Below are 18968 nucleotides of genomic sequence, written 5' to 3'. Positions count from 1 at the left end.
GACTTTGGTGATCTCTTTGTAGACCTTTTCGCGGTAATTGAGTTTACTACTTGCTAACACAACTGTCATCTTTACTGCATGAATTGTTTCTGCTGTTTCGGCATGACTTACTGTATTCTTTGGACACTTATGTGCTTTACTAGAGTCCTTATACTCACTATGGGCTTCTACTTCTAATCCCCTTCACACTGGTTTTCGGTGATTCCTTGTATATTTTTTGTTGAATTCTGTTTTACTATTTATCAATATATTTGTTCCGCGGTTTTGGTACGACCCACTTTATCTTCAGTACACTTATGTATATCACTGTGGTTTTTCCACTCACTTTGGGCTTCACCTCATTTTTCCTTCACACCAGATTCTGGCGATTCTTATCTTATATCCTATTTGGATTCACCTGGTTCACTACATTTTTACATAACGATTATACTCACGGCATGAATTCTTCCCAGGATATGTGCCTCACTGTGGTCTTATAATCGACCTAATTTCTTACTTATATCTCCTTTTATTTTCCATACTGGCATTATATCACACCTCCTCACCTAATATTACTCTCCTTGTCCTTATTTGTCCCCCGGTGGAGATAACCACCCCCTCTTACTGAATAACTCCCTGATATATGTATACCTTTGGAATCTATCTTGGTGTCTCACCCTCTTCTTTTCACAACAAGAGATTGTTCTGCATCTGGCAAATATTCCTTTCTCTATGAACATCAGTTTCTTCTCTGATATTAATAAATAAATATAGTGTAATATAGTACATATTATATATATGATTTCAGATTTCATTGACTTTGGAGTACCTACTATATCATTCCTTGATGAGAAAAATTATATGTCAACTCAATGTCTTCCTATCTCCACTGTGGGCTTATACCTCCCTGCTGCTTTTTCCCATTCCATTGGATGTTGTCCATGCCCCGGGTCAGGCATCTCCCGGCTCGACCCTGCACCTAAAATTGGATTGTTTGGAGGTATGACACCACTTAAGGTAGTGTTCACTCCATACTTTTTTATATATATTTATTTATTTCCGCCCCCCCCCCCTTTTTTTTTCCTCCTTATACAAATTTTCTGGTATAATATATATCCATTTTTTCAGATACACAATCAATATACAATTTTTATGCTCCTGATGAGTGGACGTAGATCCACGAAATGCGTCGAGCCTACAAGTATTCGAATCATAAATATTTATGCAAGCCTCCTTTATCTCAAGAACATGTATCTATGAAGAATCTAGTCGTATATTTAATTTGCTCTTTATATATTACTGTCTTGGATTCAAGATCAATATATTTATCCCCAGTTATATACTTTGTGTACATGATTTAATATGTGTATTTATATATGTTATATTTGTATTATAAATGTTAAAATGGATTATTGAATGTGTCAACGTCCTATGGGTGTCAACGTCCCATTTTCTGGGTTATATTTCATTTTGTATATCAAATTATATATGTTGAGAGATTGAGCACCCATGGAATTTTTGTTGTCACAATAAATGTGCTATTTATTAATATGAATTTTAGATATGCTATTATTACATTTATCCGTTTGTACACCTATTATATAGATGTCCTTACTGAGACTCACATCGGTCATGCCTTTTATTATCAATCCTATATCTATTATCCTATCGCCGATGGGTTCCTTGGATTTGGGCTCTTCTACGCATCTAGGCTGTGAAAAAGTCTCACACATGTGGCATCGCCATACTCAGGAAGCATAGCAGAATGTGCTTTGGGGTGTAATTCTAAGTATGCCTTTGCTGTGTGTGAGACATAACTTGTTAAATTGATACCTTTGTGAAAAAACATGTACTAAATACATTGGACTGTCTACTTTTCAAAAAGGGGTCATTTGGGGTATTTGTACACTTCTGTCATTTTGGGGTCTCAATAAATGAGTCAGTACATCAGGACTGATCGATTTTCATATAAAGTATATATACCATAGTTTTTCAAAATCTTTTACAAATAAATATCTGAAAACTGTGGTGTGCATTTGTATTCAGCCCCCCTAAGTCAATACTTTGTAGAACCACCTTTTGCTGCAATTACAAAAGTATTTGGTGCATGTCTCTACTAGCTTTGCACATCTAGAGAGTGGAATTTTTGCCCATTCTTCTTTGCAAATTAGCCCAAGCTAAGTCAGATTGCATGGATTGTGTCTGTGAACAGCAATTTTTAAGTCTTGCCACAGATTCTCAATTGGATTTAGGTCTTGACTTTGACTGGGCCATTCTAACACTTGAATATGCTTTGATCTAAACCATTCCACTTTAACTCTGACTGTATGTTTAGGGTCATTGTCCTGCTAAAAGGTGAACCTCTGCCCTAGTCTTAAGTCTTTTGTAAAGTCTAACAGGTTTTCTTCTAAGATTGCCCTGTAATCGGCTCCATCCATCTTCCCATCAACTCTGACCAGCTTCCCTGTCCCTGCTAAAGAAAAGCATCCCACAACATAATACTGCCACCACCATGTTTCATGGTGGGGATGGCGTGTTCAGAGTGATGTGCAGTGGTAGTTTTCCACCATACTTAATGTTTTATTTTTAGGCCAAAAATTTTAGTCACATTTAACCAGCGCACCTTCTTCCACATGTTTGCTGTCCCCCCACATGGCTACTCATAAACTGAAATCGGGACTTCTTATGGCTTTCTTTCAACAATGGTTTTCTTCTTGCCACACAGCTATGTGCTTCCAACTGATGACACCTTACTACACACCATCCTGATAACAACTAGTTTTCAGGGAATTCAATACTTGAATCCAACCTAAGCACATTCATTATAGTCTTGGAGTCTCAGGGATGGAGTCTTATAGGTCTCAGTGACATCTGATTTCCGCACTTGTGGCTGTTTTACCACAAAAAAATTAAAATTCTAAAATTACAACTCCCGCTATTGTTTTCCTATGAACAAACCTCATATAAGCTGACAAAAATTGGGTGGACAAGCAGAAACTTCAGATTTTGTTTTTAAGAGGGTACATGTAATGTCTACGTGCAATGCCCTGTGATTGACTTTAAGTGACACCTCCTATACCCCTGATGAAGGAGAGTTTTTGCTCTCTGAAACGCATTGGGTGGAGGAAGTTACAACTTCATCATCGCATCCTTCACAGTTGGTGTATTTGTAGTCCATCGTAATATGCATACATTGTGTCCTGTGAACATTGTCATGTATTTTTTGTATTTTAAAATTTTTGTATTATAAAAAATATACTTTTTTTTATAACCATTTTTTCATTTGTATGATCAAACCTAAAAGTGTCTAAAAAGTCCCAATATTCAGGGGAAACAATTTTGTATAGTTCATGAGGGATGTGGCACAGGCAGAGTCTAATCACTAGTATTTTGATGTTTAATATTACTTTAAAGCATCTTCCCATTTACACAGTATGGCTACATTTTTTTAAAAGTATTTCTTACCTTTTAGAGGTTTCTCCGGAGAATGTGCCATGATCGACTGCAAGGTTTTTTGAACAATGTTAGAGTGAGCCTGTCCCAAGTCAGTCCTCATTACCATACAACCTAAGAAGCCTAGCCTCTACATTTTTAACCCTTTTTTAGTGTTCAAATTTAGTTACAATTGCTATTAGAGATCTGCCAGCACAGTAAAGAAAGATTTAGATATTGTAAACCCAGAAGCCCAGACCTCTCATAAACCAAAAAAACTAAGCAGGATTTTTTTCTTGCTTGAGGGTCCAGAGTAGAGCATGTAAAAAAAAGAAGTTGCAATTTTTAAATATGTTTTTTAAAGTATATACTATGTGAATAGGGACATGTAACAAATATAATGTAGGTTTTATCCAAATGTGGCTTCAAATTTGTAAATACATTTTAAGAGGCTTATGGGGTTGATTTCAGCTTGTTCAATTAAGCTTTGACAAAAAAAAAAAAAAAACCTGGAAGCTGTTTCTTTGAAGAGCTGCACCTGATTTTCAACTCTCCAGTTTTAGTAAATCAATCCCTAATGTTGTTTTATTTTAATGCTTTGGTAAATCTTTTATATATGATTTAAGTATTTATTACTAGTAAAAAAAGGTAATAGAATGTGTTGATAGTGGGAAAACTGTATACATTTCATTGAAACCATTTCCAAAACAACAGACATAATTTAGTGAAAAGTAGAATTTTATTGACATACACCCATACTTGAAAATTACTTATACAGTTGTACAGCATAGGTAACATACACATAAAAATCAATATGAATGAATTAGAATGTATGGACAAGAACTTGGAAGTCTTTGGAGAAGGAAATATAATTAAGATATACCAATAAATTCCTAACTGAAAATAATTTCTTGCCTTTGCTGTAGTGGTATTCTTAAGCTGTAAGGTCTTGACCATTGTACATCAACTATCTGTATTTCAGAAGGAGAAGTAGAGTATAAAGAAATGAGCAAAAACAGTTTATTTCATGTCTACCTGGACTAATCACCACTAGCCTGTCATCATCTGAAAATACACAAACCTTTCTTTAGACAGGATGTTTTCCAGGGTTTATAAAAGATATACAGTTCCTGCATAATTCCCTTGTTTTCACAGATATTATATGTTACCGTTAAACACAATACAGACTTATCAATATTCAGTACATCAACAGTCTTCTTATTCTTTTGTTATACAATGCTTACTTTTAAACAATCTATGTTGTATAACCAAGATATATACATATAAACTATGTATATATGCCTATTTATCACATAGCAAATCCCATTACCGCAATGGTTTGCCACCCTATACATCATGTCCCAATTTGTTAGGAACCTCTGCCATAAAATCCCTCATAGAAGACTGACTGATATTTTTGTAAATTGGATATATTCTCTGTATTGGATTTCTCTTTATGTAGGTAACTATTGATTACACTGCAGGAAGGCAAATCTCTCAAGAGGCTGGAAAGGTAAAGGTTGAAGACACTGATTATGTATTTCCCTTGAGTTTTAAGCTTTTTGTGATCTTGTAGGTTACTACACAGCATGACTCACATAGGGATAACAAACTGAAATACCCCAAATGAAACACAGATATACCACATGGTCCCTTGTGGCTTGGAGTTCCACTGCCTAGCTGTAATTGCATGAAGCAGAAGTGTATTGCATGTCTAGCATTTAGTAGATACTTACTATTTGATGACCCCCAGAATATGTTTGGCAGACCCATGGTAGCTCATGCAGCAAACCAGTAGTATTCTGGGGGTCACCTGTTACCATTTAACTGCCCAATAGACAGCCCACCTCTGCATCATGGTTGTACTATGTTTGGCAGTTAAAAAGAGCTACTCCTTAAGCATTCACATGTCAGAAATGGAAATTCATAAATATTTATATATTTTTTATATATTTATTATACCTTTACGTTTTGAGCTTTCACAACATGTATGTGTTGATCAACTAAATATGTAGTGGTTGTTCAATTACCAAATGGATGATAGCAAATAAAGTGAACCTTTCACTTTAAAAACTCAATCATGTGAAAGCGAAATTAAAATAAGGATTTTTGCTAACACATTCTATTCTAACTTCTAAACTAAGTTCACTGAGCTTTATATTTATCTGCAGTTCTGTTGCTCTGATTATTATCCATATTAATAAAAAGTTTTCATTTTCTTGCTGTAGACCGATAAGTAATTAAAGGAATAGGCTGCATTGTCTTTACTATTCATTTTCTACATGATCCTTAGGTTTGCATTGTGGTAAGATTTTAATACATAAGCATAACTATTAGTGGCAAAAGAGACTAGAGGTTTCATTGTATATGCAACAATAAATATATATGAGGCTTACAGGACCATTAAACATAAAAAGTTGGCTTACATAAAAGTATGTAGAGCTATAAGTAAATGTTTAAAGTCTAAATGAACCATTGTGTAAGAATGTGTTGGATTTTGTTATTTTTTGTGATTGAGGGTATAGTACAGCTTTGTGCTATTGGCCATTTCAGGCTAGGGAGAGGCTGACTGCTCTGTCCTTCAGTGGGATAACTGAGCAGAATTCCAGTGGTACCAGAAAACATTTACCCCACAATCATAGCTTTATCTCTATTGTTCAGTTTGCATATGTTTCTGAGTTTGTTTAAATATGAAACATATGTTTTCAATTATGTTTTAATATAAGCCTACTTTATTTTAGGTTTATTGGTCCTTTAAGCATGCTTGGTACACACAAGTTGCATCCTTTAGCAGTGGTGCCCATGGCTAGAGTGGTGCTTCATTTTAGAGATATGGCTGCCTGAGCTGAATCCTCCCTTGTGATGATGGTTATGGTGTCCTCCATGGTGTCCTCCATGGTGTCCTCCATGGTGTCCCCCCGAATGATGTTTTCCTCCAGTGCTGGAGTGAAGAACAGCTAGAAAAAAAAGTAGATAGCCTTTTAGAATTTCTCTTAAAAGCTTTCTAGGCAAGCATTTTGCTTTCAATAGAATATTGTGAGCATAATATCCAAATCTATCATTAATATGGCACCATTTACCAGATTTTGTAGAAATAAAAATTTGGCAATAAATCCCAGCTCTAAACCTATTAAACTAAGTAATAATTCAGTTTTCTTACACATTTATGAATACAAAACATGTCTAATACATTGTAACTAAACACTGATTTAATTATATGCAGCTTTTGTCCATTTCTATGGGTCCATGTGATTATGTGTGCATTAAATTAACTTCTTCATATAATGCTGTGTATAGTTTAAACCCTTAAAAATAATGAATATTGACTTATTAGGTTACTTACAAACATTAACATGGCCGTCAGAACCCAATCTGGAAAAAAAATAAAATAAACAGCGTTAGCATCTAAAGTAATTTAATAATAGTAAAACAAAGATAAAATTAAAATACAATGATACATTTCTAAAATGTGTTTCTATTATTTCATAAATGAAATGCAAATATGTATCAAGTGCTTCATGATTTATTTGTATTCTTGCTATGTGTAGTTTTTCACTTTTCCATTGCTTTACACTACTAGAATTTTAGAAGAGTCCCATTCTAAGAAATATCACACTTACCTGTGCTCCTCTCCCTCCAGCATCTTTTTATAAGTGGCAATCTCAATATCCAGAGCCAGTTTGACATTCATCAGCTCCTGGTATTCTCTCAGTTGGCGAGCCATGTCCTGCTTGGCCTTCTGTAAAGCAGCCTCCAGCTCAGCCAGCTTATTTTTGGCATCCCTGACAGCAGCTTCACCGCGTTCTTCAGCCTCACTGATGGCAGCTTCAAGTGCAGCACGCTGGGGGAAGAGATGATAGTACTTTTCTAAGTTTTTTTTGTAAAAACGTATAGAACTTACTTCACATAGACTGATGAAGTTGTCTCTCAGCTCTCTCCTCTTGTTATTACTTGTACATTACAGGACATCTGTTTGACTTTTAGTACTGCCCTCCATCTAATCTGGTACAGGGGCAAAAGCTAATTTTAAGTCAAATACAGGTGTCAAAATAAAAAATATGTTTAATTTTTTTAATATTATTATAAATACATATTTGTGTTTGTTTGTGCTTTTTTATATCTGCCTGGAGCTCAGCTTTAACCCATGGAAAATATACTAAATCACCAGTAAGCCATAATAAAGTGACAATATACCAAAAGTACAGTAAACTTTATATGATATAACAAAATATAAGGGAGACACCTGTTTTTAAAATAACATTATATACCTGAGACTTGGCACACTCAATTTCTCCTTTAAGTCTCTGAATTGTTCGATTGAGTTCAGCAATCTCATTTTTACTGTTCTGCAGATCATTGCCGTTCCTTCCTGCTGCCATTCTCAGGTCTTCAAACTGATTGCAAAAGAGTAAATAATGAAAAAAATCAGGCTAATTTGATGTTGATTTATATAGAAAAGAACAGATAAAATGCCAGACTCACCCGTGATTGGTACATGGCTTCGGCCTCAGCTCTGCTCCTGTTTGCAACCTCCTCATACTGAGCTCTGACTTCAGCAATGATACTGTCCATGTCCAGATCTCGGCTGTTATCCATGGAAACCACTACTGAAGTATCTGATATCTGAGCCTGGAGCTGACCAATCTCCTGCAACAATAATACTATATTACTTTGATAAATTCAGGCTTATTAAATGAAAGCAACAATGATCTTCAAACTACAGTAGCTAAAATTTATCAGTAAAGTTTCAGTTTACTATATTTAGATTAGATCTTATCTTATTAAAGTGAACCTTTGACATTTCTGGCTTTTCTAGTTCTTTTTATTAAGATGCTAAGCATATAGGTTCTATTGGGATGCAATTCATATTATATATTTTTGATAATTAACCCACAGCACCTGCCCAACTCCAGGCCTATGTATTCACATCAGTTCTCCTCTGAGCTACAGAGGGAACCACCATTCCTCAAGTGCCAAAAGCAAGCAGAGGCTCTCCTTATGAGGACTGAGCCATTCCCTGTAATGATGAATTACACTCTTGTGTAAGCATGTATGTGCTTCTGCTATCATACAACATCCACCCATCGTAATTTCAATATTCTGTTTGGCAACAGCTAGCCCAATTAGGTTCAAGCAGAACTCCAGACAATTACATAAGGTTTCCTCAGTTATGAGGATCAATTACATAGACTACAGTTATTCACTCTGGAGAAAAGGCTTTTAAGAGGGGATATGACTACAATAGACAACTATATCAAAGTGACTTCACTAACTGTTAAAAATTGTTTACTCTACGATCCATGCAGATGACAAATGGCCCACATTGAGGTTAGAAGAAAACACGTTTGATCTTAGATTGAGGTAAGAGTTCTAGCTGAGAGGGTCAGTAACTAAAAAAAAAAAAACTTTTAGATGTCTTCCTAAGGAAGCAGAACATACAGGGTTAAACTGGATGGACCAGTGTTTTTTTTTTTCAACTTTATTAACTGTAAAAATATGTTGTAAAATACAATGTATGTAACCTATATCAGATATTTATTGCTGCCTGTGTTTTTCCTGGCGATTACTCCTCACACTTGGAAATATGACAGGATTAAGGAGCGACCCCACACATCCGAATTGTCAAGGGGGACAGATTAGTGGCAGATTGGCCTTTAACAACTGTTCCAGTGACAATATCTAAGTTTTCGATTTTGCATTAGTCAAAACAGTAAATGGGGCAGGAAGTAAGCATAAATCTCCCAAAAATGTACACAGATAGCAATAAAATCTGATACCAAAAAAAAAAAATAGATAGCAATACTATACTGAAAGAGGTCCTACCACCACCTGATAAAAAATGAGTTCTCACTTACTTAATGTGAGTATGTGTGCAACATCAAGGCTGCAGAAGAATAAATTCAAAATTCAAGTTAAATAAAAAGGTTTTGTATTGTAAAATGAAATAATGTAAGTGGGATATTTTACCAGGTGGTCAAGTAGTAAATTATGTGTAAATATGAATATAGAAAAAAATATTGTTTGTTTTACCGCATCATAAAGAGTCCTGAGGAAGTTGATCTCATCAGTCAGGGAGTCTGCCTTTGCCTGCAGCTCAGCTTTGTTCATGAAAGCAGCATCAACATCCTACAATAAAAATGTCAAACAATGATCTCCTTCTGAAGAAATACAGGCTTCTAGCTTATGAATGCTTCTAGTTTTGTATGTTCCCAAGATTACCAAGAGTGAATATTTATCACTTACTCTCTTCAGAGATACAAATTCATTCTCTGCTGCTGTTCTTCTGTTGACCTCATCTTCATACCTGCAGTGAAATCAAAGTTGGTAAGATTATATTGAGCTATAATTAATCTGTATTTTGCATAGAGGATAGTATGCATGCACAAAATGTGTAGCAAGTTGTTATTTAAATCAACACCTTTCAGAGGAAGATGCTAACAGTCAAGATGGTGCTCAGCAGCCATGTCTTAATGTAATTTAAGTATAATAAAACTCTCCAAGTTGGACATGGACTAGTCAGCTGACAGTGTTGGCATCTATCTATGTGCATAATGGGGCTAGTTTGTTGCTAGTATGTGCCAATTAGTTATTAAATAATATACAGAAATCCAAGTTTACTACCTTGCTAGGACAGTTAAAATGATCAGACCTTAAAAGGGTGTCTGTTTGAAAATGATATGTGTAGTAAAGTAAGTTTGGGTAGTCCTTAGGAAATATTTAAATTGTTACTTAAATTCAATTAAAATTATATCATGTTGCCTTATGATGTAATGTGATGTTTAAACTTTTAGAAGATAGAATATGTATTTTGGTAACTTTTAGCATTGATAGATTTAAATTTTACTCTGTGACGCACCTTCTCTTCAGTTCTTCTACAGTTCCTTCCATGCTGTTCCTCTCAGCCTCCAGGCGAGTCCTCTCACATTCCAGACTCTCCAGTTGCCTTCTGAGATTGCTGATAAAAGCCTCAAAAAGAGGTTCAATCTGACACCTGGCTGTCTTCTGCTCTTGCAGAAGAGCCCATTTGGTCTCCAACATCTTGTTCTGTTGTTCAAGGAATCTTACCTAAATCAAAGAAAACAAACAGTAATTTGTAACCTTTGTTTCCTACATTAGAAACACATTTAATCTTAAATTGACATGGCAATTGGCAAGAATGGTGTTATCAGCATGTTTTCTAACCCTAATATAGTTCTGCGGATGTGCCCTTTCAGATCATCAGTTCAGTAGACAACTCTCATTCAAAGCTCAGTAAATAGTTTATTGATAGACATTGAGTGAAACACAAAATCATTAGGATTAGAGAAAAAATTTTTTTACCTTGTCAATAAAGGAGGCAAACTTATCGTTGAGACCTTTAATTTGGTTTTTCTCTTCAGTCCTTACTCTTTGAATACTTGGGTCGATCTCCAAATTAAGAGGAGCCAATAGGCCCTGGTTAACAGTTACGGGGGTGATTCCTCCAGATTGTCCTCCAAATCCATGACCAAGCCCAACAATACCAAATCCAGATCCATGACCATGTCCGTGACCACTTTTTCCTGAATGATAACTGCTAACTGATATTTTATGTCCTTTTGATCCAATATTATGGGCACTTGCACTGGTAAAGGAATGGTGGATATTGTGGCCATGTCCAGAATGCTTAGGAGAATGTGATAGGATGCTGTGGGAAGAATGTTTAGGTAAGGCCACAGAGCAGGAGCTGAAGTGCTTGTGTCCAGAGGAAGCCATGATGGGATGATGAGACATAATGTATCTTCGCACTGAGGATGTAAAGTGCAGTCTGTTTAGAGCTTTGAGATTCCAAGGATGTGTCTTTGAACAGATGCCTGGTCCTTTTTATACTTAAAGTGGGTGTAGTCAAACAATCATAGCCTGTTATTACATCTTATGATTCCAGCTAGGTAGCATCAGATCCTCCTTGTTTCATGAGAAATAAAACAGTCGTGGCGTATGTTATAGCGTACGTTTACTGTTAATATAAAAACATCAGTAGAAGCAATAAGCAATGTCAAAACAAATATAAAGCCCATTTAAACATGTCTTTATCAAGAATAGCATTACTAGGGCAGGGTGTTTTAAATATATTAATGCTAGATGTGTAAAAACTTTTAATTAGATGAAGGTAAAACTATCCATTTTCTAGCCAATTTAGGGCAAAGCAACAGGTTCTATTTAAAAAAAGCCCTCGCGAGCAGTTTAACTAACTTAATTCTGCTCCCCTACTGCTCTAATATATATCAGTAGCTGAGAAATATACCTGTTATTTCCAGGAATGTAAGGGCAGGGGACTCACTCAAAGTGACTTCACTAGATCATGGGGCATTCCTAACCATGTGTAAGCTACAGTTCCAGCAACTCATAGCTTACACAAGACTTCTCGTTTGCTCACTACAGGTTATCGGAGTGATGGGAGAGCAAAAGTTAAGTATTTTTTGCTGGGGAGGACTAAATTAAAGCTGAACTCCGGGCAAAAAAAGTTTTTTCATGTAGCGTGGCCCTATCCTCACTGCACAGGTCGACTGCTTGTTTTGTCTAGGGGATTAGAGAAAAGAGATATACCTACCCAATCCTTCAATTCTCCTCGCACAAGGTCAGTCCCTGTGGCTCCTTCCCCCTGAGCTCTAGTGGTGGACTGTTCCTGACATCATCATGCCCATGGATCTGCTCTGGATGTGAGGACATCAGGAAAAGTCCACCGATGGATTGTGGGAGAGGCCCATTTGCCGTTGTAGCAGAAGATCCCCTAGACAAAAATGAGCAGTTGACCCAAGTACTGCGGGCACAGCCCCACTACAAGGGAAAACATTTTTTTACCCGGAACTGGGCTTTAAAGTCAATCTCTTTGCTCTCTGTGGCCCCCCTCCTCTCCGGGATTTTGTATTATTCCCTTTGTTTTATTCCCTTGGATATGTATGCAGGTTTTAGGTTTAGAAGATTTGATGAGGCTGAGTGCACCGCTTGTAGAATTAATTATTCTAATTGCTATTTGGCCTTCCTAATTTGAGAGTCAAACAAGAGGGTGAACTGCTTTCCTATAAGTGGTGCTACATTTGGCTGTGATTTTGCTTAATATGATCAGATGGCTGATGAAAATCTTTTCTGTGTATACTGTATGTCTCAAATCCCTTTGCACCAAATCTTATTTACTGCATTGCTCTTGCTCTGACATTACATGCATGGTGTGATAATCGTTTACATATGTGTGCGGGACCTACGTATCCATTTGCATTTGCGCATGAGCAAGGGGTGACAGGGGCCCTTAATATTTTATTTTATTTAAAACTTTTTTTTTTTTAAATTCAACTTTATTGCTTTTACAAGGGATGAGCAACATCCCTTGTAATAGCACAGGCCATGACATGTCATGTTTGTGGAGAGACCTGGAGTCTGTTAGACCCCAGATCTCTCCTCTGAGATTGGCTTGATCAGATATCGTACAAGCCAGTAACGGCTTGTACACAACAAACCAAAACCAGAAGTGACGAAATCCTCAGCACTTCCAGTTTCTTTCATCACAGAGGGGAGGCGGGTACAGATGTACATTCTTTCCCTTAGCACACTGAGCGGAAATTACCCTGGGCACCCTAAGGCAGTGGCAGGAGGGGGGGGGGGGCCTCCTTCTGTGCCTTGCAGAAGTTATCACTTGTACAGAAAAACCAATCGCTTGCTGAAATTTTTGGTACTGGGATGATAGCTGCAGCCATCATCCCAGTACAGCTACTTCAACTCTAGGAAGTATGGGTAAGTTGAAAAAAGTTCATTTATTTAAGGTTCACACATGATTTGATATGTTTTTACCTTGTTTGCTGCCTTAAAGGGATTGTAAAGGCAGAAGGTTTTTTTTTTTTTTATCTTAATGCATTCTATGCATTTGGATAAAAAAGCCTTCTGTGTTCAGAAGCCCCCCCCCCCTCAACCCCCTAATACTTACCTTAGCCCATCTTTATCCAGCGATGTTGCAGGAGTTTCTCAGCTGCCTGGAACTCCCCTCCTCATTGGCTGAGAGAGCAGCGTGGCGTGATTGGCTCCCGTTGCTGTAAATCAAAGTCAGTCAGCCAATCAGGAGAGAGAGGGGAAGGACAGGGTCATGGCTCTGTGTCTGAATGGAGAAGGAGGATGATTCTGGCTTCTCTGTGCAAAAGCAACTGCACATAGCAGGTAAGTATAACATGTTTGATATATATATATATATATATATATATATATATATATTTTTTTTTTTTTTTTAAACAAGACTTTAGGTTATTTCACTGGCAGGACAGCATTAATGATGTCTTCAGCATACATTTTTATAATACCCCCTTAATCCTTTTTTTTTTTTTAAGGATTCCCTTAATTTGTGGGGATTTCATCTCACTTCCTGTTTTGGCAACAGGGCAGGTAACTCTCCCCAATGGGACACAGATGGCAAACCCCCCCCTAGAAAACTGACAGGGGTAATACCCCTTCATTACTCTATCCAAAATGAAAAATAAAGATTTGCTTTTAGTTACACTTTAAATCAACTTTTCTCATTTTTCTCAACTTTTTCAACACAGAGGAACCCTTAAATGAATATTTGAGTCCCAAGCAACCCCTGCTAAAAAATACTACATCTACAAATCATCATACATTAGTGAGATGGTTAGTGGGAAAGAATGTTCCTTACACTTGTGTTCACTGGGAAGAATTACCCCCTTACAGATAGCTAAAAAAGTCAATGGTGTCTGAGGGAACTTATCTGAAAGGCAGAAATTGTTCATTGCTCAAGAAATCCCTAGCAACCTCTGGGGGAACCCTAATTGAGAAACCCCACATTTTTTGCTGTGCTTTTGGCAAAGTTATTGCTATATCTTTGGACAGGTCTGTTTTGCTTTGTTAGAGTATAGTTATTGTCCATCTCTAATGTTCTTAAAAGTGTCACTCTGGTATCCATCTGGCAAACCTTCAAACTGATGACATCCCTCTCGCAACAGCTCATGTTCCACACCTTTGTAAGAATATTGTAAGAATACTTGTCTATTCCTATTCTGATTCTGTCTATTTAAGCCAAAGATATCTCTAAAAATAATTGTGAAAAAGTAAAGTATCCCCACTACATATGACATATGTTCTAAAAAGGGATTAGACCATTGTGATATGCATGTACATTGTATTTTGTTTAGAGTGAGTGGGATTTTTTTTGGGAGTAAATTGTGTATATGCTTGTATGCAGGGCCGGACTGGCCTACCGGGATATCAGGAAAAATCCCGGTAGGCTGCCTGCCTTGGGGCCGCTGTGGGCGGCTGCAGCAGTGCCCATTACCGATCCTGGGCGAGTGGCCGGGTACACAGCCCAGCAGGTGTGCCGTGATCTGTGACAGAGGGGAGGGGCGTCAAAGTCCTCTTCTCCCTCTTCCTCTCCTTGTGTACGATGCTTGAGTCAGAAAAGTAAGAAAGTCCCGCCTCCTAGACCTGGTCCTGTGATAGGCGGAACACTGATCCAATGCTGTGAAAATGAATCAGTGTGACGTGTATCATAGGAGTCAGTCTAGGAGGCGGGGCTTTGTTACAGTGGCACTGCAGCCCGGGCAAATCAAATCCAAGCTCCCTGACCCTGCAAGAAATTGCTGATGTGTGTGATCCAGGCACTGGTAGGCTGCATTTGGTGGGCACAGATTTGGCTGCATTTGGATTTGGTGGGCACAGATTTGGCTGCATTTGGTGGGCACAGATTTGGCTGCATTTGGTGGGCACGGATTCGGCTGCATTTGGTGGGCACAGACTAGGCTGCATTTGGTGGGCACAGGTTAGGCTACATTTGGTGGGCACTGGTTAGGCTGCATTTGGTGGGCACGGATTTGGCTGCATCTGGTGGGCACGGATTTGGCTGCATTTAGTGGGCACGGATTAGGCTGCATTTGGTGGGCATGGATTAGGCTGCATTTGGATTTGGTGGGCACAGATTAGGCTGCATTTGGAGGGCACAGGTTAGGCTGCATTTGGTGGGCTCTGATTAGGCTACACTTGGTGGGCACTGATTAGACTACATTTGGTGGGCACAGATTAGGCTGCATTTGGTGGGCACAGATTAGGCTGCATTTGGAGGGCACAGATTAGGCTGCATTTGGTGGGCACGGATTAGGCTGCATTTGGTGGGCACAGATTAGGCTGCATTTGGTGGGCACAGATTAGGCTGCATTTGGTGGGCACTGATTAGGCTGCTTTTGGTGGGCACTGTTTAGGCTGCATTTGGTAGGCACTGGTGAGGCTGCATTGATCTCTTGTATCATGTTTTCAGTCTCTGACCATCTCTTGTATGATGTCTGCTGCCTCTGACCATCTCTTATATCATGTCTGCAGTCTATTACCATCTCTTGTTTCATGTCTGCTGCCTCTGACCATCTCTTGTATCCTATCTGCAGTCTCTGATCATCTCTTGTATCATGTCTCCAGCCTCTGACCATCTCTTGTATCATGTCTGCAGTCTCTGACCATCTCTTGTATCATATCTGTAGTCTCTGACCATCTCTTGTATTATGTCTGCAGTCTCTGACCATCTCTTGTATCATGTCTGCTGCCTCTGACCATCTCTTGTATCATGTCCGCAGTCTCTGACCATCTCTTGTATCATGTCTGCAGTCTCTGATCATCTCTTGTATCATGTCTGCTGTCTCTGACCATCTCTTGTATCATGTCTGCTGCCTCTGACCATCTCTTGTATCATGTCTGCAGTCTCTGACCATCTCTTGTTTCATGTCTGCTGCCTCTGACCATCTCTTGTATCATGTCTGCTGCCTCTGACCATCTCTTGTATCATGTCCGCAGTCTCTGACCATCTCTTGTATCATGTCTGCGGTCTCTGACCATCTCTTGTATCATGTCTGCTGCCTCTGACCATCTCTTGTATCATGTCTCCTGCCTCTGACCATCTCTTGTATCATGTCTGCTGCCTCTGACCATCTCTTGTATCATGTCTGCTGCCTCTGACCATCTCTTGTATCATGTCTGCAGTCTCTGATCATCTCTTGTATCATGTCTGCTGTCTCTGACCATCTCTTGTATCATGTCTGCTGCCTCTGATCATCTCTTGTATCATGTCCGCAGTCTCTGACCATCTCTTGTATCATGTCCGCAGTCTCTGACCATCTCTTGTATCATGTCTGCAGTCTCTGACCATCTCTTGTATCATGTCTGCTGCCTCTGACCATCTCTTGTATCCTGTCTGCAGCCTCTGACCATTTCTTGTATCATGTCTGCTGCCTCTGACCATCTCTTGTATCATGTCTGCTGCCTCTTACCATCTCTTGTATCGTGTCTGCTGCCTCTGACCATTTCTTGTATCATGCCTGCTGCCTCTGAGCATCTCTTGTATCATGTCTGCTGCCTCTGACCATTTCTTGTATCATGTCTGCTGCCTCTGACCATCTCTTGTATCATGTCTGCTGCCTCTGACCATTTCTCGTATCATGTCTGCTGCCACTGATCATCTCATGTATCATGTTCTCAGTCTCTAACCATCTTTTGTATCATGTCTGCAGCCTCTGACTATCTCTTGTCTTTTATAATGTCTGCAGTCTCTGATGGGGGGAGTCTGGAGAGGAGTCAAGAGTTGGAGAGCCGCTGGGATGGGGGTCATAGGAGAAGTCAAAGGTATGTGGACTGTGGAGAGGAGACTATAGCATAAAACCAGAGCCACCAAGCTGGAGCCAACTGAGTGGGGGGGGGGGGATCAGTGATGTAAGGGGGGAGTGAATACAATAATGTAAGAGGGCATTGATATAAAGGCCCCACTTATATCAGTAACCCCCCCAACACACACACACATTCCCAGAGTTCCTGGGGTCCCCCTTGATTGCTCCACTTTCACCACTTTTAACCAAAATTTTCTCTTATATTTATATATAAAAAATGAAGCCCAATGTGCTTTCATATCTGTCTTATCTATATATAATACACTCTCCAAATGTGGTTTAAAATGCATGGTTTTCCCTTTTATGAACAAGAAAATAATGACGTTATGCTGTTGGGGTGGTATAATAATTTTATGGGGCTGGTATGAAATTATTTCCAGGGCTGAATTTTATTCCCAGTCCGGCCCTGCTTGTATATATATATATATACACAAAAAAAGTCTCTAAAAATCTGACGAAATGACAGGAGAAAAGATATATTTTGTTACATGTAGTGGTGTGGATTTATTAAAGGCATATAGACTGAACACTTTGCAAGTGCAGTTGTTCCAGAGCTTAGTAAATGAAGGGATTAAGGCAATTATGTGCAAGCAAATTTTCTGGAATATGATTGGGTTTTCTTTGTAAAGTGAAGCCTTACCTCATTTAATAAGCTCTAGCAACTTGCAAAGTGCACAGTCTATTTGCCTTAAAGTTGAACTATAGGCAATACTTTTTCTTTTTTACTTTAGAATCCCAGTCAGTTGTTGTTTTTTTTGCCATCTGTGTCTCATTAAGGAGATGTACCTTTACTTTCTGTTCCATAGCCAAAACAGCAGGTGAAGTTAGAAGCTGATTGGCTACCATGCATAGCTGCACCAGATTCTGAGTGCTCCAGTTTTAGAAAATCTCCATCAATGTTCTAATTACAATTGAGTTGAAATTGACTTAAGGGTTTTAATTCAAGTACCACACAGAAGAGATCATTATTCCTAATAAAAATAATAATCATAATTAACATTGGTATCGATGGTATAAGCAACTTGTATGTCCTTTATGAGCCTGTGTGTCTGTACCTTGTTTTTACCTTGTGTTCCTGTACAAGTTTGTATGTGTAAAGAAATGTTAAAAGGTATCTGATTTTAAAAAAAAGTTTTTGTGAACATCAAAAAGACATGCTTTGCCCTGCTATGTAGTTTGCAGGCAAATTCTCCAATGCAATTTGGTGTTCTTGCAGAGTGATTTTTAGTCTTACTTGATACAACTGGACAAGATAATTGTCAAAATCCATAGTAAGCCAGGGGATTTTATATTACCTGCTAAATAAAGCACAAAAAAATAGGAAAAAAGTATAAAATGCCAAATAAAGTGATACTAAACACACACCGTTTAATTTACATTATCCTTCTATTTCTATATGTCAATGATGGCACTGTAATTATTTTGATTTAAAAAACTAACTACCTTTTTCCTAATCGATATACAACTGTCACATTACCCAGCTCTTTCCTAGCCTGTCTGCAGGGAAACATAAGCAGGGTGAGCTTATAGTCCTCTGCAACTAATCACATGTTTAAAATTCATTTAAAAAAACAGCCATTGGAATACAGAGTAAAATAAATAAATCATATCAATTAACTGTTTCAAATTGTCATACAAATATATAATTGAAATACAGTCTTTATTATTTTTGGCAATACCATGGTGTGGGTGGATTTCTGCCACTCGCAGACTGTGTCACGCCCCTCCAGCCTTCGTCTTAGAATAAGAGGGAGGTGAAGCCCTCATCAATCTACATGTAATATCCTGCCCTTGCTGTGTTTAGCTGGTTAGTGGGCATTGAGAGGGAAGAGGGGGGAGTGGGCTGTCATTTACCACTGTGAACACAACAACAGGTATGACTCTATGGTCACATGGGCT

The 18968-nt window shown here is 38.3% G+C and overlaps 1 protein-coding gene across 1 annotated transcript; it reads right to left on the bottom strand.

The window, feature by feature from the left end:
- Positions 1–6198: 6198 nt before the first annotated feature.
- On the bottom strand, positions 6199–11163 carry LOC309545297 (keratin, type II cytoskeletal cochleal-like; the record flags this gene model as incomplete). Its single annotated transcript, XM_082244440.1, has 9 exons — positions 6199–6368; positions 6755–6783; positions 7032–7252; positions 7680–7805; positions 7894–8058; positions 9442–9537; positions 9655–9715; positions 10268–10476; positions 10732–11163. The coding sequence occupies 9 exons, from the start codon at positions 11161–11163 to the stop codon at positions 6199–6201; spliced, it is 1509 nt and encodes a 502-aa protein (XP_082100566.1).
- Between the last annotated feature and the right edge of the window lie 7805 nt (positions 11164–18968).

This window comes from Pelophylax lessonae, assembly GCF_965119305.1.
Source record: "Pelophylax lessonae genome assembly, chromosome: 2".
NCBI lineage: Eukaryota > Metazoa > Chordata > Amphibia > Anura > Ranidae > Pelophylax > Pelophylax lessonae.
The sequence above is the reverse complement of the archived record's forward strand: the minus strand, read 5'-3'. Positions and strand labels throughout refer to the sequence as shown.